The sequence below is a fragment of the Thalassophryne amazonica genome, chromosome 12 (assembly GCF_902500255.1).
Source record: "Thalassophryne amazonica chromosome 12, fThaAma1.1, whole genome shotgun sequence".
Lineage (NCBI taxonomy): Eukaryota > Metazoa > Chordata > Actinopteri > Batrachoidiformes > Batrachoididae > Thalassophryne > Thalassophryne amazonica.
Window position 1 is genome coordinate 56,781,381 of NC_047114.1, and position 20,866 is coordinate 56,802,246.

At 39.6% G+C, this 20,866-nt stretch overlaps 1 protein-coding gene across 2 annotated transcripts in view; it reads left to right on the forward strand.

Annotated features, from left to right (window-relative positions):
• Positions 1-9,259: 9,259 nt before the first annotated feature.
• The window catches only part of lrrc53 (leucine rich repeat containing 53), a 27,429-nt gene continuing 15,822 nt past the window's right edge, over positions 9,260-20,866 (forward strand). The window contains exons 1-3 of one of the 2 annotated variants that reach the window (XM_034183799.1): positions 9,260-9,722; positions 16,184-16,312; positions 18,789-18,899. In XM_034183799.1, coding sequence (XP_034039690.1) covers positions 9,716-9,722; positions 16,184-16,312; positions 18,789-18,899 — 247 coding nt within the window. In that variant the 5' untranslated portion in view covers positions 9,260-9,715. The remainder of the gene's footprint in view (positions 9,723-16,183; positions 16,313-18,788; positions 18,900-20,866) is intronic. The other variant, XM_034183800.1, reaches the window with a different exon arrangement.

Below are 20,866 nucleotides of genomic sequence, written 5' to 3' on the forward strand. Positions count from 1 at the left end.
GCATTTGTTTTCTGTATAATAATTAATGGCTTAGTGCTTGTTGTCATAAAAGACTCAAATGTGTTAAAAATTGTAATATTTTTTAATAATATTTTTATTTATATATTAATAATAATAATAGCAACAGCAATAATAGTAACAATAACTCTTCAGAAGCGGCAAGTCCGCTTCTTAACTCCTCTCAAAGCCATTAAAATATGTCAATCACGACTGTGAGTCACTTTTTTTGCAGACTAAAGACGCTAAGTGGGATCTTGTCTTGTGGCAGTCAAGAAATGAGAATTGTCCTTCATTCCATTGGCACAGCTCCAAACGCTGCGCGGCTCTCTGCTGAGACAGTCTGGTCGGAATTAATAACTTCAAAACGACACCTCTTTCCAAACGCTGTTGTACATTTGGCTGTTCCCGGTTTTGTTCGGGGCCGCCACAGCAGATACAGCCAGATCCGCATTGGTAAACACACACAGAAACACACACAGCCGCTGGTGTTCCAAAGAGGTCTCCCATCCAAATACTAACCAGATCCTGCTCTGCTTAGCTTCTGAGATCTGATGGGATCAGGCTGACACAGAGCAGACCGGCTGCTTTCCAAACGCTGTAATACAAAAAATAAACTACAATGGCATAAAATGTTGTTTTTCTTCCCAAAATGAGGCGTCCTGCATTCTTTATGAATTAAACTGATGCTGATGTGAAGGACAGCCAGCTGCAAGAGCTCAGCTCAGAGGTATGGAAAGACATTCATGCCAATAATGGCTGAAAGGAAACGCTTTTGACAAAAACTACAGATTTTGTTTATTTCTATTTATATTCAGTGACCAAGGTGCCACCATGTAGAGTTTATTTAGGTCCAGAGTTTAAGGATCCAGTGACCAATTTCATATTTATTTACTTTTAAGACTCAATAAAATGTTGACATAGAAAACCTTTAAAGCCTACTTTTAGTTCACAGAAAATTCACAAGCGGTATCGGTAAGGGAATTGATAAGGAATCGGATCGATAAACAAAATCGATAATGGTATCGATATTGATAAAATCTTATCAGTATCCATCCCTAACCACGTTCCATGCTCCTGCAGAATCTCGCGCATATTGAAATGTATGTTGTCGATGCGTGGAGCATGCGTTTGGCTGTTTCCGTCACCGATCTTCAGCAATGTTCGTTAGCATCTTTAAATGTGCGGGAAGCTGCAGGAAATGAAGACAAACAAGACGCAAATTTAAAAGAACGCTTTGAAATTCGAATTGAAATATGTTTAAACTACATCCACCCAAACCCGGACAACAACCAGGAAGGAGTTTTGCTAAAAGAATTGGCCAGAAGAGGAAGCTTAGTGATGATGAGTTAAGGTAGAGAGACAGGCTATATGAAAGAAACAAGAAGAGAGGTTTTGTCCCGACCTGGCCACAGAAATGGCCGTGGCTTGGTCATGACCAAGAGAAGAATAAGGTTTTCTGCCAAATCTACAGGGCCTATCCATCGTATGCTGACAAGTAAAGTATATGCTTGGTCCTGGTAGACCCTGGCTGTTTTGAAGCTAGTGTAAAAGTCTAACCAGCTTGCCTTTGTGGAAACCCCACGGTGACAACATTAGCAAAGAAGCCAAGCATATTTTTTTTCCAATTTTTAGATCTATAACTCCAATCCAGACAAGGCATACTTTTTAGTTTTGATATGGACCTACATCTGTATTTTACATTTCTGAATGTGACTTAGCCAACTCTGAGGGTTGCTTAAAAAATTCCCTCTAAATTTTATGGGAGTCACTTTATTTTTTTTACACTTGAGAATGCCCTCTGATAAATTCTATTTTTTTTTTTTAACTTCATGGTCCATAGAGTATTTTATGGGTTTTTTTTTTTGTTTTTGTTTTGTTTTTTTCTGGATTGGTTTATATAATACAGGCAGTTTTATTTGCATGATTTCAAGGTGGAATATCATGAACTCTCACGTGCAAAACCATGGGCCAGTGCTCCTACACTGTGGGCCACTAACTTCTAAATTCTACTGGCCCTGTGCACCAGTGGGGCAAATTGGTTTATGTCAAGTCCTGTCTACTCTGTTCTACTCTTCTTTTTTAGATATTTAAATATACCTTAGTATACACTAGTAGAGTTCTACCTTAGAGTTGGAATGTATTATAGAAGACATACCTCACTGAATTTTCTTGCAAGTGGAGCCATTCTGTACACTAGACTTACTTTTGAAGCGCAATGCTTTTGCACCATGTAACAAGAAGCAAAGTGCATTTTTTAGCACATTTATTCATAATACACTGCATTTGCAAGCAGAAGTTAGCAAGCTAACTGTTATTGTACCCTGTAGACTGTGCCTTAGACTGCCCACAATAAAAGGCCACTCTGAAAGGTGCAGTTTTGTTTTATTGGGGGGGGATACCAGTCAGTATCTGGTGTGACCACCATTTGCCTCATGCAGTGCAACACATCTCCTTCGCATCATCCGTGAAGAGAACACCTCTCCAAAGTGCCAAACAGCAGCGAATGTGAGCATTTGCCCACTCAAATCGGTTACGACGACGAACTGGAGTCAGGTCGAGACCCCGATGAGGACGACGAGCATGCAGATGAGCTTCCCTGAGACAGTTTCTGACAGTTTGTGCAGAAATTCTTTGGTTATGCAAACCGATTGTTCCAGCAGCTGTCCGAGTGGCTGGTCTCAGACGATCTTGGAGGTGAACATGCTGGATGTGGAGGTCCTGGGCTGGTGTGGTTACACGTGGTCTGCGGTTGTGAGGCTGGTTGGATGTACTGCCAAATTCTCTGAAACGCCTTTGGAGACGGCTTATGGTAGAAAAATGAACATTCAATACACGAGCAACATTTCTGGTTGACATTCCTGCTGTCAGCATGCCAATTGCACGCTCCCTCAAATCTTGCGACATCTGTGGCATTGTGCTGTGTGATAAAACTGCACCTTTCAGAGTGGCCTTTTATTGTGGGCAGTCTAAGGCACACCTGTGCACTAATCATGGTGTCTAATCAGCATCTTGGTATGGCACACCTGTGAGGTGGGATGGATTATCTCAGCAAAGGAGAAGTGCTCACTATCACAGATTTAGACTGGTTTGTGCACAGTATTTGAGAGAAATGGTGATATTATATATGTGGAAAAAGTTTTAGATCTTTGAGTTCATCTCATACAAAATGGGAGCAAAACCAAAAGTGTTGCGTTTATATTTTGTTGAGTATATATATATATATATATATATATATATATATATATATATATATATATATACAGATTGCTTTGAAACATACGTAGGGCCAGCAAAACAAATTTAGGTTGAAAAAAAGAGAAAACAAAATATTGTCCAGTAAATATGCTATATGTCAGTGTTTAAATGTAATCTATACAACTCCCCAAGCTGGGCAGCGCAGGCCCTTCCTGCTGCAGCCTTCACCCACTTTGCCTCAATTCGGGTGACGGACTGCTTCAAGTTTAGTGCACATAAACAATGTCAAATGTATATGTGCTGTCTTTAATTCTGATGTGTGCCATTATTACGTTCAACTAGTAATAATTGTGGATTAATTGCTGTATTTTGTCTGAGGTAATTGGAGTGTAAACATAATTTTGTTGTTATTGCACTCGTGTAGTAATGACAATGACAATAAATCTCATCTCTTATCTCATCTCTGTGAAAATGCCAAAAGTGTTTGAATTATGTCTTCCTGTCACTGCTGGTGCAACTTACCGTGAGACATAAATATTTTAATATTGATATTGATATTCCATGTTGTAGAAACTCACAGGACAAAACTTCTTTTTTAGAAATTTGGGAGAATAGTGTTTGAAATTGCAAGAGCAAATATTCACTTGTGCATAAAGAAAGTAATTTCTGTGATGCGGTGAAGGTTAGCTATACCATGTCAAAGCAGCTTTATTTTTCATGTTTTTCTCCCATCAAAATGTGAATAATTTGCGCTCATTTTCTATCTATTGCATGAACTGCTCCTTCGTTCTCTGCATAAGCATATTTGTTTTATGTTAATGAGAACATGGTACTTCTCAGTTGAAGTGAGAAACAGAGCAGCGGCGCAGTGCAGTCTTGTTTGAACACCTGCTTGATATTGCGGAATTTGACCACTTCTGGGGACAGCCTGCCGTTGCACAATACAAACGCAGCATAATGTCACATGGATAAATGGTGTACTGTTCTGTTTACAGCTGCAATCACAGAAGCAGTTGCAAAAAGTGCAGGCTTTTTTGGTTCCCAGTGGAGAAGGGAAAACAAGGCAAATGGGAGAGGTCGTGTCGATATGTATTAGCCTCCACACTTGACAGAGTAGCTCGCCTGCACAATTGCCTCGACGTGTTTGAGCTCCGGGTCATAAACAAACTGCAGCACATGTCCATTTTCCACCGTATCAGCACTTTTTTTTTGATCTTCACTTTGTTTTTTCATGTAATTTGCCTAAAAACTCAGAGAGGGCTATGTCCGGATGTAGGATTATTGCGTCATATTTTAACTCTTTAGCGCCTACCCTCAAACAAGACTGCGCTGCCCAATTGGTTTGTCTTGAAATCTCGTTAATATCCACCTGAAGTTGTGATGACTAGTACTGTTGCCTACAACTACCGTATATGCACGTCTGGGGGCCCAGGGCTGAGTGTCCACCCACCCCCTTTTTTTTTTAAGAATCTTGGCTAAATGCCCACCTGAATTTTTTTTTTATTTAAGTTTAATAAACACCCACCTAAAATAGGTTAATTCTGTGACCCCAGCACACGGTAAAAAGCAAAAAAACAAATGCTTTTCACAATGTTTCTATCCTCTTCTGTGTGACATCATCTAATTGTCCTGAGCTCTTATTGTGAAAACCTTGTGCAAGAAACATGAAGTGTTCTGTGACAATGTGGCTAGCTTTGTACAAGTCACAGTGAAGAAGCTTTCAGTTTGTGTTAAAATTGGTTTGACAAAAGTCCTTTTTCCATCCAGCAAAATGAGTTTCTTGTCAACTGATCCCCGCAATGTTTGTCAAAGTTTTGTGCATGTTCAGAACCTTAAGGGAATTCAGAATGTTGATGTATATATCAGAAACATTTATGTTATATATTATTTATTCCAATGCTTTAATACATTGTTATATTTCTGCTAAGGTTAAGTTTCCCCAGAGTGGTATTCACACTGCTCTTATCATCTTGTGACTGTCAGCAAGTCTCTGCTGGGTCACTGCGCTCTCGTTAAGGTCTCTTATCTGCTCAGAAGGCACAACTTGTAACTGCCTGCATCTTCACTTATGTTGTTAACAAGTGAAGGCACGAAAACAAGATTCGGCGTGGTCTTACCAAATTGAATCATCAATCCAAGGTCCTGTTTTCTAGTTTGTGTGTTCTAGTTTGCACTAGCTAGTGTGTGTTCTAGTTTGAACTAGCTACATGGCCTGATATAACATACTTTTCTGATCATGTGATATGGGAGGACTGCCCCTCTGTCGCTGTGTACCCAATAGGAACCACTTGCGAGAACAGGTCCACCCATTGTAACTGGGAGAAGACTCCCGCTCTCTATAAAATATCACTGTACTTGCATTTGGAGTTCCTTCTGAACGGGTTTCTGCATGAGCTATCTTCATTAAGAATCCAGATCTGTCTGATCCTACATGAGATTTCAATAAATTGCCTTTTCTGTATTTAAAGCATAGTTCTTTGAGTTTTTAGTTAAGGCAGTTCCACTGAAGAGCCAGGTCTTAACAAGACTGAGATATTTCCTGCTGAATGTTTGTTTGCCATTTTGGGTGTGAGAAAGTGGGACACAAAGAGCAACACACAGTATTTCTGGACCTAACACGGAGAAAAATGATTTCCCATGTTGACAGTCAGCAAAAAGTCTGGATGTTCCACTGTTTTCAGTGACAGGCTGATGGGAAAATTATGGATTTTTTTTATCTTAATGAGTATGATTTAACTGCAGAGTCACCTGGAGTTTTCTGTTTTAATATAAACACTGCAAAATGTTTCAGTGAAGTAAATTGCATGGTTAACATTGAAAACTGACCATACACGTCACAGCACATTTTTTTTTTTTTTTTTGCGACACTAATGGAAAAATCAGCAGGGAGAAAGTTGGTTTGTGATGACATCATGTCAGAGATTTCTGCTTTAATATAAATGCTGTGCAAAATGTTTCAGTGAAGTAAATTATTAATATTGATATGTTAATATTGAAAACTGATCGTGCACGTCACGTCACCATTTGTTTTTTTGCTGCGCCAGACATCAGCTACCAAGGAACACATTTAATAGACACAGACGTGGTTTATTCTTAATTTGTGAGGAAATCAGACATTTTATTGAAATATGCGATCCAACAAATGTAATATTTGGCTGAGTTTCTGCAAACGCCCATCCCCACTTCAAGCAGAATTTGGCATGTACCGCCCAGGGCGCTCAGACGCACGAATATAGTAGCTTGTTAACCTGACCAGTTATTTTTCTTCTAGTTGACTTGTTTAATGGTTAAGATATCATTACATTTTTGTGTAATTTAATTGTAAATCATTAACAAAATAACTTGTGTAATCCATCCATTCTCTGAACCCGCTTATTCTAGTTGGAGGGGTGGCGGGGCTAACCCAGTGGTTATTCGGTGAGAGGCTGGGTATACCTTAGACAGGCCGCCAGTCTAACACACACAGACAATCTCATCAGTTTAGTGTCATCAGTTCATCTAACCTGCATGTCTTTGGATGTGGGAGGAAGCAGGAGCACCCACAGGGGCCCACGCAGACACAAGGAGAACATGCAAACTCCACACCAAACGGGCCAGGTGGGGAACGATCCCACAACCTTCTCACTGTGAGGTAACAGCTCTAACAGCTAAGTCACTGTGCTGCCCACGTGTGTAATAACTGAAGTAATTATTTTTTATGGCTTCAATCTTCATTTTACAGACAATTTAACATGTAAATTTCTGTTGTGGTTTATAATGGTCCCTGAGTCATCGTCTCCGTTTCCAGCAAAGACTCTATAACTGTGAATGAAGAATTAAGTTTCTCTTGCCAGGGAAGTGGCCTCACAGGCTGCTCTATTCCAACACAGCTCCTAAAAATACAGACAGGCCACCGGGAGGAAGGAACTAACACGGTCCAACTCCTGCCAGCAGGCAGCACTCCCTTCTTTTAAGGGCTTTGAATAAATATCTTACATGATGTTTACAACACAAACATTGATTCCACATCGTTTCCTGCTGTGTGTGTGTGTGCGTGTGTGAACTACAATATGGCCTTCAGGAGAGCTCAGTTTTTCCTTGAAAGAGGACTAACTGAGCGTAACGAGCTGTAAGTGTGTAGGCCTGCTTCATTTGTCTTTGCACACATCTGCATGAATTAATGTACAGACAGGCCAAATGGCAGAACAGTCTACAAACACATAAAAGGATGAGCATTAAAACTCCCACCCACCAAATAAACAAAACCCAACAGAGGATCTTTGCTGACTGTCAACAAACTGCTGCTGTCTCTTTTGCTGTTTTGGTCCAACATCTGCAAAAGAAGCTGGTTACTCTGAAATATTCTCACCGCCTGCATGCACAGATCAGATGTCACATTAGAGCTCATTTTTATTTTTTGTAATTTTCACAACTGGTTGAATATAAAAAATAAAAATTTAAAGATGTTTTCATGTTTTTTCTGTGAAGCCTGTGTTGCACTGCAGTTTTCTGACCGTTACTGTAGCTGGAGGCGCCTTTGTGACTCACGAAAATGAGTCAGACACGACATCTGTGCGTCTCAGGTGACAGCCGGCTCTGCACAGGACCAGGTAACCTGAACCAGACACGCACACGCCGACCTGCTGCAGACACTAGAACACAATATGGAACACGGCTAAAATCCCTCAGCACTCAGGAGTTTATGGTTTATGTCAATCGGCTGATTTTCAGTCGTGGATCCAGCAGGTGAGTCGTTTTTTTCATGTGAATCTCTAATCATCAAAATAAGTGTACCTGCATGTGAGATGAGTGCTGCCGGCCGTCAGTCCAGACTGACAGTAATCACCATGTCCTTAAATGTTACTTCTCATAAACACAAATTTGTAGGTTGTGTGAAGATGTTTGGGTGATGCTGTGTAGGATGACGGTCTCATTAAAATGAGGTCATACTCATTTGATTGGATCACTGACTTTAGTAACTGTAGTAAGGTTTGTACTGTTGTATTTGCACATCTAAATTTACATCTTTTTTCTTTTACTCATGAAAGGTCTATAAATGTTGTACAGTGGGTCACTGAGTCGAGTAAAATCCAGACTCATGAACCTTTTATTTATTTATTTTTCTCCATACACCTGTGTAGTGTCACACATGGGGGTTTTGTTTTTGACCATGTGTGTTTTTCTGTCTGAACAAAATAACTCAAATGCTTTTTTTCCTGTTTTGAGTCAGACTTGGTGGAATGAATGAAGACCAACCAAAGAAAAAGTGACTTCATTTTGAGAAAATTTGGCAAAAAGATAAGGTCACACACACACGGGTCAAGTATTGGCCCAATGCTTTTATATAGGAGATATTTAGAATGGCTGTTTGGATCATATGAAATCATTTATCAACTTTCTCTTGGTTACCTAACTGTTGACCTTGAGTGACTTTGAAAGACCAAACTGTCATAACTGTTGATCAAATGTAAATTAAAATATCACAGAATCCTAAATAATAAATTTGCAGTCTGTATCAGATGTAAGTTGCGAGTGTTGCACTCTGATGGCAACTTCTATGGATTTTTGTGTTCTTTAAGACGAGGCAGGTTTTAGAAATTGACAAAGGCTTTTCACTTCTGGAAGGATGTATTTATGTAACAGGGTTCTCAAACTGGGGTGCAGGGCCAGTTTTGGGGTACAGTAGGACAACTGACACTTTGAATATAACTGATCCAGATCAACATTTTAATACATTTTCAGCACTAATGAAGGCAAGATTTTAGCTGGATTCAGACCAAATTTTGTATCTTAATATTTTAAGTGAAATTATTTAGAAAAACTTAAAAGCATCAAGTTTAATCCTATTAATTAGATTTCAGTTGTGTATTTTCTTTGTTTTAAAAAAGTGTGCAAGCGATTTAAAAATGAAAAATTTGAGACCCACTGCGTGATAGCTGTAATCTGTTGGTTTGTGTTATATTTTTGGACTCGAACCCTGGTTGATTGTACTGCAGTCAGAATACCCAGGCTGAGCATTAAACATGACCAGAACCTACAAATGAATAAGAGCGTTACATCGTAAGGCCTTAGCAGCCTTGTTGTTGAACGGTTACATTCTGTTGATCAAATCTAACGTGTGTTTGTTTATTAAAGAGGACGTCACTGCCAGAGGAACGATGATGAGCAAAGGAGCTACAGCGGAAACATGATCGGCCTAATTCTACCACGCCTGTCCATCAGCTGTCACTCAGTGTCCTCTACAGGCAAAAACTCTCACCAACACATTGTATCGGTTCTATCTGCCGCCTCGGCCATTATTGGCATTTAAAAAACAAAAACAAGTAATGAGGATGATCATTTCTAAAGAAATACAGGCTGCAGTCATCGATTGAGAAATAACCTACTGTAGGTGCATCAAGACACTTCTTAGGTTGGAATGAATTGCTGAGGAAGAAACATGGATGACATGTTCCTACGGGATTAAACGATGGCTGTGATGACGCATGAGATTGGACCCGGCTGGAAGAAAAGTCACTTCGCCACCATGCTGTAACACAACATGACCCGTGAGTACAATATTCAACACTTCACAGTCAGGGTCACACTTAAGACACTGATCAGTGGACCAACACCATGAAAAACAGAAAATGCTTCACACTGGCTGTTCTATTCTATTTCTGACCAACTGATGAACATCTGATGATCTCTAAAGCACCAGATCAACTCATTTCCTATTGTCACTTATACAAATTCAGGGTCATGGGGGAGTTGGAGCCTGTAACAGTGGTCAGTGGGTGGGAGGCGGGGTACACCCGGGACAGGATGCCAGGCTACCGTACTGCACGGCTTTGTTTAGCCTCTTATATCCCATAGATGTGTCTGCCACCTGCTGGAGTCACTCCAGTCTTCATGTTAGCTAACTACTCAACTGAGCGATCACGGGGGGGGAACATGATGCTCATTATGTCGCCAAATTCGTCTTTCAGCTAGCCCAGTCTGCAGTGGTTCGGTACATATCTGTAATGGGATTTGGCAGATGTTTTATGTCAAATGTCTTTCCTGATGTAACTCCAGTTCTACCTGGAGAAACATGCTAAGAGCTCGCAGCCAAGTACTAATTAAAACCGACTCCACTTCACCTCTGAGATGTGATGGGATCAGGAGTGCTCGGGCTGTGACCATTATGCAGCATAAAGTGTAAAAACAGAATGCACAAGTACAACCAGAATTAAACAATGGGTCGAACATGTGAATGGGGATAATAAAACTCTCTGTCGGTACTGCAAATTGTTCATGGCCAATTTGGGATTGTAAAGTCACGCTGCAGTGCCTTCTGGGATGTCGCTATAGTAGAAGCTGTCAGTACAGCATCCACATTTGCAGGTGCTTGTACTTGCTGCATCTTTTGATATTTGTAATTATGGTAAGATGTTGATGTTGTGTGATCGAGCAGTTTTCACTTTGGGTATCAGGGTTTTTTTCTGATTTTGGAATACAGCTGTAATCCTGGACTATAGTGAAAGTGTGTGTGTGTGTGGATGGGGCGGGGGGTGGATTTTCAAATCTGAGGTAAAATTAGACAATCTGGCAGGGTGGATTATTTCTTTTACATATGCCACAGAGGTGTTAAACAATCTGTGTCAGTCATAAATTCAGCTTAGATCAGGAGAATATCTGTGGGACGTTGGAGATGTTGAACATTTCATATCAAACACATGAAAATGTCAAAGATGAAAAGTGATTTGTCACAAGATAACCCCTTTAAGAATCGTCTTATTGGATCCAAGACCATTTTATTTTGAAATCTGCTTACTGAACATTGAATTCTGGATGAAAAACATAATGAATCAAATCTTTTTGGACTGTTTTAAACTTGGAAGAGCTCCGTATGGCTGTTAATTAACAATCATTTAAGGTCTAATCCCCTACATTTGAGATAGAACTGATGGTTGTTAAAGCAATATGAAAAGTATTTTACAACTATATCACGTATGTACTGTGCATCTAGAAAGTATTCACAGCACTTCACTTTTTCCAAATTTTATGTTACAGCCTTATTCCAAAATGGAGTTAATTTTTTTCCCTCAAAATTGTTCTCGCACCACCCCATAATGACATGAAAAAAGTTGTTTTTAATTAATAAAAAAAAAAAAAATAAATAAATAAGAAATCACATGTACATAAATATTCACACCCTTTGCTCAATACTTTGTTGATGCACCTTTGGCAGCAATTACAGCCTCAAGTCTTCTTGAATATGATGCCACAAGCTTGGTGCACCTATTTTTGGGTAGTTTTGTCCATTCCTCTTTGTAGCACCTCTCAAACTCTATCAGGTTGGATGGGGAGCGTCGGTGCACAGCCATTTTCAGATCTCTCCAGAGATGTTCAGTTAGATTCAGGTCTGGGCTCTGGCTGGGTCACTCAAGGACGTTCACAGAGTTGTCCTGAAGCCACTCCATTTTATATCTTGGCTGTGTGCTTAGGGTCATTGTCCTGCTGAAAGATGAACCGTGACCCCAGTTTGAGGTCAAGAGCACTCGGAGCAGGTTTTCATCCAGGATGTCTCTGTACATTGCTGCATTCATCTTTCCCTCAATCCTGACTAGTCTCCCAGTTCCCTCCGCTGAAAAACATCCCCACAGCATGACGCTGCCACCACCATGCTTCACTGTAGGGATGGTGCCTGGTTTCCTCCAAACATGACGCCTGGGATTCACACCAAAGAGTTCAATCTTTGTCTCATCAGACCAGAGAATTTTGTTTCTCGTAGTCTGAGAGTCCTTCAGGTGCCTTTGGACAAACTCCAGGTGGGCTGTCATGTGCCTTTTTCTAAGGAGCAGACGTGGTTTTTGATGCGGCGAAGCGGGCAGCTGCCCGGGGCAGATTTTTTTTTTCATGACACACGGGGGGTGGCACAAACACTTAAAATAAATAAATAAATAAATAAATAAATAATAATAATTACCTGTGCCGCAACGCGGTGATCATATCACTGTGTGTGAATTAGCAAATTGGCGCCCCCTCCCTGCAGCTGTAGGTGGTCCTGCTTGCTGAGCTGCACAAAACAGAACCAGTGTAAAAGGTTCGACGGTTCTTTTCTGCGGTTGTCCCCTGGGACAGACGCTCTGCTCCGCTTTGACTCCGGACGGATCATCCTGCAGTGCTCCCTTTTCTCCGCTGTTCCACTCAGCAGGATCCTGCTGTCCGGTGGTGAAGTCCACTTAGGACACAGCACAGAACCAGAACTCTGAACCCAGAACAGGCGTTTGAAAGCGGACAGAGAGAGGACAGCCTGTCTAATGAGGGTTTAGAAATTGAGCTGTGTTCGCATTACTGGCTGAAGTGACTTGAATCTGACCTTGTTTTTTGTGTGCCTGCGTGATGCAATGTACACTTGAACAAATTACAACATACATGTGCTTAATCTAATTTTTTGTTTACCCTCATCACATAACCTGGTTGTTTAACAAAATATATAGCTAATTTAACAAAATATACAATTAATTGTGTTGTATTTTACAGTATATTGTGTTTAATATTTAAACAGGGAGGTTGGGCCGGTTTACAGAACTAGATTAAGTGAATATAGCAGAGTGTGGATGTGCCAAATCAAATGATTTGATGTGAGATTTGGGCTCCTTACTGTTTAATGAGCCATCTGAACATCTCAAGTTTAATTTATGTTTTTCTTGTTACCTTCCTTTGTGTATGTGCTCGGAGATCAGATTCAGTTCTGATTTCATTCTGCTTTGTGTCATCACTGGTGATATGACCGCTGTGAGATCAGATAATAGTCACTTACAAACAGGAAGAAACAAAAGATTCAGGAACAAATATCTCAAGGACTCAGACGGACTGTCATCAGAAACTGTAAGGATGAAACCAGGGCTAGAAGGAAAGTTGGCACTGCAGAATCCCTCACATCTACAACAGGCATCTGTCTACATATGTCAGAAATGTCACAGAGGATGTAAATCTAAGATTGGTGCACAAAGTCAAACAAGATGATCCATCTGGTGCTACACCATAGTCAACATGACTGACGGTTGACAACAGATATAAATAAGTAAGAAAATGGTGTGACAACTTTAAACCTTTAAAAATGCAGAACTGTTTTCGGTGGTTTTACAAACATCAAGCTAAATATTTAGCTAAATGTTGAGACAAATATGCACCTTAATAAAATAGCTAATTATTCCTCCCTAAAAGACAGATTAATATAGCACCGTCTAATGACAGACATTTTGCACGTGAGGGCATGTTTATTCAAATTTGCAATTCATGGATGTTTTGTATAAGAGTTATATTGGAGCCTGCAGTCTTTTGATGTCAATTTCAATTGCAATTTCAGGGGCACATCTAAAATATTTAAAATACTAATAAAATAAGAAAAAGTGCCTGTTTGTGCAAAATTTTGTTCTTTTTGGGGGGGGGGGGGGTCATGCCCAGGGAGTAATTCAGTGTAGAATCGCCACTGCTAAGGAGTGTCTTCCGTCTGGCCACTCTACCATACAAGCCTGATTGATGGATTGCTGCAGAGATAGTTGTCCTTCTGGAAGGTTCTCCTCTCTCCACAGAGGAATGCTGGAGTTCTGATAGAGTGACCATTGGGTTCTTGGTCACCTCCCTGACTAAGACCCTTTTCCCTGATCACTCAGTTTAGACAGGCGGTCAGCTCTAGGAAGAGTCCTGGTGGATCTGAACCGCTTTCATTTACACATGATGGAGGCCACTGTGCTCACTGGGACCTTCAAAGCAATAGAAATGTTTCTATACCCTTCTCAAGATTTATGCATTGAGTCAATCCTGTCTCAGAGGTCTACAGACAATTTCTTTGACTTCATGCTTGGTTTGTGCTCTGACATGCGCCATCAACTGTGGGACCTTATATATAGACAGGTGTGTGTCTTTCCAAATCATATCCAATCAACTGATTTTACCCCAGGTGGACTCCAATTAAGCTGTAGAAACATCTCAAGGATGATCAGTGGAAACAGGATCCACCGGAGCTCAGTTTTGAGCTTCATGGCAAAGACTGTGTATACTTATGTACATGTAATTTCTTCATTTTTTTAAAGTAAATTTTCAAAAATCTAAAAAAAAAAACAAAAAAAAAACACTTATTTCACATTTGTCATTATGGGGTATTGTGTGTAGAATATTGAGGAAAAAATGATTTACATCCATTTTGGAATTAGGCTGTAGGATAACAAAATGTGGAAAAAAATAAATGCTGTGAATGCTTTCCAGATGCACTGTATATTACTTAGCAGCAGGAAACAAATGTTCCTTACGTTGGAGAACAACATTAAGATAATCTGTGTGCTGTAGATGTTCTGACAGTGTTATTTTTTTTCCTTGGTGCTATTAAAAAAAAAAGCTTCTGGTCTGGTGGTGTTGTTTCAACCATGCAAGGCAGTGTCCAAAGGCACAGACATCCAAAGCAGTTATTGCTCTCCATGATGTCAAAACAAAAAGGATCAGTGCAAATAATCAAGATTAAAATAATTAACATGTTACTGGTGCTGTAAGTAATTAATTTACATAAAGACATCATTTTGGCAGCCACAGTTAAAAGTATAGAAAAATATTTCCTGGGAAGGGAGATTAATCAGGGTTACCAACTCTCAGGCATCTGGTGTGACACTCACACTTTCAGCATCAATCTCATGCACAAACAAGAAATGTCACACCAAAATAAAACAAATACAACTGCACATTTGAAACCATTATTTCAATCAGCTGACCACCTCTGCCTATAGATCTGACAAGACTTGCTGATGAAGTGAATCAGTGAACAATTTTGATAAGAAATCTTTTTTCAAAATCATGTTATATTAGGGTGAACAACAAAAAACAAATTGCACCATTTTGACTTTGTGCGTTGTCTTAAAAGCAACTTGTGACGGATAAAATTAAAACAGAATAAATCTCTCTGAAATTTAGAACATATAAAGTTAAAGGGTTAAGTCGGCACTTTCCAGCCCCTCGTGTAGTCAATGTTAGTAAGGTCTTCTTCCTCTTATTCTTAGTTCCTGTGATGTGCTGCCACCTATGAGTGACTGATGTAATTATATTGTTGTAGCCTCTAGCACAATAAATAAATAAATAAATAAATCCAAAAAAGTACTCTGGTTCTCACTGACAGTTTATCCCGGTAACCCCCCCCCCCCCCCCCCCCCCTTTTTCCATTGCTCTTCAACCTCTAACAGTACAGTTTGTGTTGTTTGCTAGAATCACAACATGGCCAAAAAAAATCCCATAATGCAATGCAGTTCCTGAGCCATATTATAGTTTTATTACATAAACTGAACTATTTATTTTTAAAGGTAAAAAAGTGGCCATTTATGTACGGTATTTTACATTTTTAAAGTAGATATTGGATAATTGTCAGATTCTAATTTTTTAAATTTAATAACAATTGCACAGTGTTATCTTAATGTACACAGTGTTATCTTAATCTTAATGTGCAGACAGCACAGAGGCTTAGTGGTTAGCACTATTACCTCAGAGCAAGAAAGTCATGGGATCGATTCCCACCTGTGGTGTTTTTGTGTAGAGTTTGCCTGTTCTCCTCCTGTTTGCGTGGGTTCCCTCCGGGTGCTCCGGCTTCCTCCCACATCCAAAGACATGCAGGTTAGGTGGATTGGAAACTTTAAATTGTCCGTAGGTGTGTGTGCAGGTGTGAATGTGTTTGTCTATATGTGGCCCTGTGACAGACTGGAGTCCTGTGCAGGTTGTACCACACCTCATGCCCATGACTGCTGGAATAGGCTCCAGCCTCCCCGTGACCCTTAATTGGAACAAGTGATTGAAGATGAGTGAGTGAACACTTCAACTTTAAATACTCGATTCGGCATTTGTTCTGCAATAAGCTGTTTGTCTCTTTGGATATTTGTGCTGTTTTTACTGACAGATCAGATGATCTTGTCCTGTGTGTGCAGATCATCTTCACAGTTTGTGTGAAACTGAAAATTTGTTTTAATGCAGGTTTGATTTGATGAAAATGAAAATTTGTGTCCAGGTGTTTTGCTGAGATTGCTGCTGTCAGTCATCACAGCCCAGCTCGTGTCCGCCGCCCCATCATGCCCTTCTTCCTGTGTGGTTTGTTCTCAGGACGTCGTCATCTGCCACAGACTGACTCACATTATTGGTAGCACATACACACACGTGGACACACACACACACACACACACACACACACACACACACACACACACACACACACACACACACACACACACACACACACACACACACACACACACACACGCTATCAGCAAAATAGCCAAGTTTTTTATGTTTCTGTAGTTTTCTCTGCACATAAACTCCAGTAATATGATACATTTCTACTTAATTTTGAGGTCTTAAGTGAAATAAAGTGATTTTTTTTTGTCATTTAAATTTTATTGATTTTAAGCTTTAAGGAAAAACGTAAACTTTAAGCAAAACTGAAACATTTGCTGGCAGTCAGCTGGAATGAGGTAAATCCAGACTATTTAGATTCCAGCCTTGTTTTCAAACAGTACTTGTATTCTGAGTGTAATTTTGACTTATTTTAGATAGCTCTAAAAGTGTCTTCTTGGTACCATTGCACTCTGCACACACGCACGCGCGCACATCCTCGTGCACACGTGCTCGCGCATGCACATGTACACACACACACGATCTCACACGCGCACATGCTTGTGCACATGCATGTACGTGCGCATGTGCGTGAACACACACACACACAACACGCGCACGCACGCACACACACAAAACAAATCCACTGTGCTGTCTGGAGGCTGTTGGGAGGAAGTTGGAATGAAAAGCTAGACTAATTTCTGATGTGATTTTTTTTTTTTTCATACACAGTCTTTTTTTGGTAGTACACGCACGCACATGCACTGACCAGGTTGCGTGTGTGCGCGTGGGGGACAACGAAAAAGTTGGACTCATTTCTCACGTGATTTTTTTTTTTTCTTTTTCCACTGCACTGAGGACGTACAGTCGACCAACCTGGTTGCATGCGGGGGACGACGACATGATGATTTGATTGAGCTAACTGACGCTGCTAATTCTTGTAACATACGCACACAAAATCCACTCCACTGTAAGCCATCTGGATGCATGAAGAGCTGTTCAGATGAAAGGTGATTTTTGGCTGGACTGAGGAACTACACGGTCTTTTTTTATGGAAGTCCGAAGTCAGTGCACAGCATCACTGGACTACACGTTACAATTTGTACTTTAGCAGCAGTGGAACGCCAAAATGTAAGTCCTTTTTCTGTTGTTTATAAATTAATAAAATGTCAAATGACAAGGATCTATTTTAGCCATTATATAAAATAAATAGTGAATGTTTTTACATTCTTTCAGTGAAATGAATATTTAATCTGGTGAAAGCTGAAACAAACCATTCAACTTGGCTTCGCCTCATTGAATGGTATGTTCCAGCTTTCACCTCATGAAATATTCATACCATTGAACTCATAAACATTCATTATTTGTATAATATATATATATATATATATATATCTTCAATAGTATGTATGCCACGGGAATACCAATGCCTCTAGAACACTGGCATTTTGCCAATACAAATATCTGGGTTATTCCAAAGAGATGAATACTTTTGCACTTGGTGTTGAAACTTAAGCATTTTATGTACACTCATCCAACCTTGACCAGAGTGAACAAGTACTGGGTTAGTAATGTCAGATTTCTGGCACAGTGTATGTTCAGGATCAAATGGTAAACAGATTTCTTCTTCAATATCTACCCATTCTTGTCCATGCTTGGTCATTTCCCAGTGTTTAATCAATTTTGCCATTTCAAATGACAGGTAGTACAAATTCGCATTGGGCAATCCTAGACCACCTTTTCTTTCGGTGCGTAGAATTTGTTCAGTTTTATTCTAGCTCTTTTCCCTTCCCATAAAAATTGTCTGATCAGATTTTCATACTGTTTAAAGATGGTAGACAGTATTGCAATTGGTGACATCATAATTACGTAATGAAACTGTGGAGCTGTAACCATTTTTTATAATATTGATTTTACCCCACAGTGACTTTTTTTTTTTTAGCTTTTCCCATTTTTATAAATTTGCCTTAATTTTTTAGCAGGATTGGATTAAAATTTATTTGAAGTAACTTCCCCTGATCCTAAGTTTAATCCCCAAATACTTAATTCCTTTAGGCACCCATTTAAATTTCTCTGTCATATATGAATAACACTGAGGAGATAAAGGCATTTCTTCAGATTTGCCCCAGTTAACAGTATATCCTGACACTTTTGAATATGACTGTATTGTGTCCATCAGATGTGGTAAGGAGGACTGTGGATCAGTGATAATAACTAAGATATCATCTGCATAAAGAAGCAGCTTGTTTTCTTGCCGGCCACTTTAATTTTCTTATTTGATAGAATACTCACCGCTAATGTTTCTATGTCCCTTGTGATACACAGAAAAAAGGTGATATTGTATCGTTGGAAATAGCTTCAGCCTTTGGTTCATTATACAATATTCTATCCCACTTAGTAAAATGCAGCCCACAACCAAATTGTAATAAGAAGTAAGATGATTTTTGAAGAACTGTGCAACCTCTGCTGACAAATGTACACAGTGTGTTTGTTTGTGCGTGCAGATGTTCCAGGCACGATTCGGGCTCTGCTGCTGACAGACGGCACCATCTCAGCGATTCAGGCTTCTTCACTGTCTGACCTCAGCAACGTCACGCTCATAGGTCAGTGCACATGTGAGTGAGTACACACACACTTAACATAACACACACACACTCCAGGATCCACAGAGAACAAACACACTGAACTTCTCGGGGAGTTTTATCTGATATCAAATGAGTGAATATAAAAATAAAATTACGAGCCCAGTTTTATAGAAGTGCCCATAGTTTGTTTTTCTCATGTCAACTGTTATTTATTTTTAATGGCCTTTGTGGTGTAATTACAGTCAAGCTCAGAATTATCAGCACCCCTGACTTTTAACTACAATATTTAAAATATGTTCAGAAATAATGCAACAAGTTTGTACATTGCATTTTCTGTAGTATGTATGTTGCGTTTAACTTTTTTTTTTACTACTTTGGGAGGTCCTGCGACTTATACTCTGGTGCAACCTATATACCAAAAATCAAAATCAAAATTTCACACACATCATATTTGTTACTAATATTAATAATAGTGATAATGACTATTTATGTAGGACTTTTCCAGGAATTAAAGCACTAAGCAATATAAGCTTTAATAGTAAAAACCGAAATGCTAATAAAAAATATACTACAACAGTTTACAAACATCCCAAATGATAATACAGAAAAAAATGTTATATTTATTAACATGTCCAAAGTTACTGAACAACAATAAAAACACTTTCATATTATAAAATAAACACACATAAAATGTGTGTCTGACAGCATCATTGGCACCATTTGTTGAATTTACAGTAAGGAAGGAGGCAGTTTTATTGCTCATATAAATATTATTTATTATCATCCACAGCCACAACTACACTGACACACTCAATAACTGTAATCGCAAGTGGCAATAACATCAATAACAAAAATAATAGTAATTTGGTGGGTATTGGCAACTTAGCCTACATGCTTGTTGAGACGGGTGCACCTGACTTTGTAAGTTCCATGAAGTCTGAGTCAGCTGAGGTCAAATCAGCCTCATGTTTGCTTCAGAATCCAATCTACTTCTGTTTTCACTCTTTATGGGGAGATGGTGGCGTAATGGTTTGCACATTGGACTGTGATGCCGGCGATCCAGGTTTCCCAATTTCAGCCAAGCTTCCAACAGCTTTGTTCAGGTGTGCTGGGGAGGTGGAGAGACACATGTAGTGGGCCTTTCTGGAAATAAGATGCTAATAAGTGCATTTGTTGGCTACCCATGTTAAGTAAGAACTTCATCTTCTATGAAGTTGAGTGAAGAGAAGCCTTTCTCACACAGATATGTGGTTGCAAATGGAAGGAGAACGTGTACAGCCTTATCTCAAACCACAGAGTGTTCACTGTGTCGCCGTATTCAAAAGTCCAACAGTGTCTGTTTCCTGAAAGAATATTTCAGTATCTCATCACAAACTAGTTCGATTCAGTGGTGGTAACCTCTGTTCCTTTTATGGGCTCCTGTTAAGGCACCTTGACACTTGCAAGCATTTAACCTCCACACTGCCATGCATGTCGTCGTGCCAATGCGACCTGCTGGACGCTGCGTTATATAAAATTTTTATTTTGTAGCAGATTAATCATTTGCTGTCAGAACTTGGCTGATGAAACCGCTTCTGATCAATCGCGGAATCACAGAGGAATATTGTACAGCTGCAGCTTTTCTCATCCGCTTCATGACATGGAGAACGCATTTGGAATAGTCTCAAAGGTCATTATTTATAATATTGTAATGGCTTGGGTAAACAGTTAACATCCCGTCATAATCATTCAGATGAGCTGAGCTGTGACACAGTGACTCGCAGTGACAGTGTTTTTGAATATTTTGCACAATGTTCATGTGTAGTTCACAAATTAATGTGTGCCAGAGATTTTGAACATTTCATAAAAAAAATTTGTGCACTTTCATGGAGCCACGGACAGTTTACAACAGTTTACAATGAGTTTACGAGTTTACTCTCTTGCACGGCAGATTGTGTTGTGAAAATGTTTCAGTGATGTGATGCAAATTATATTGAAATTAAACATCAAACTAGCTC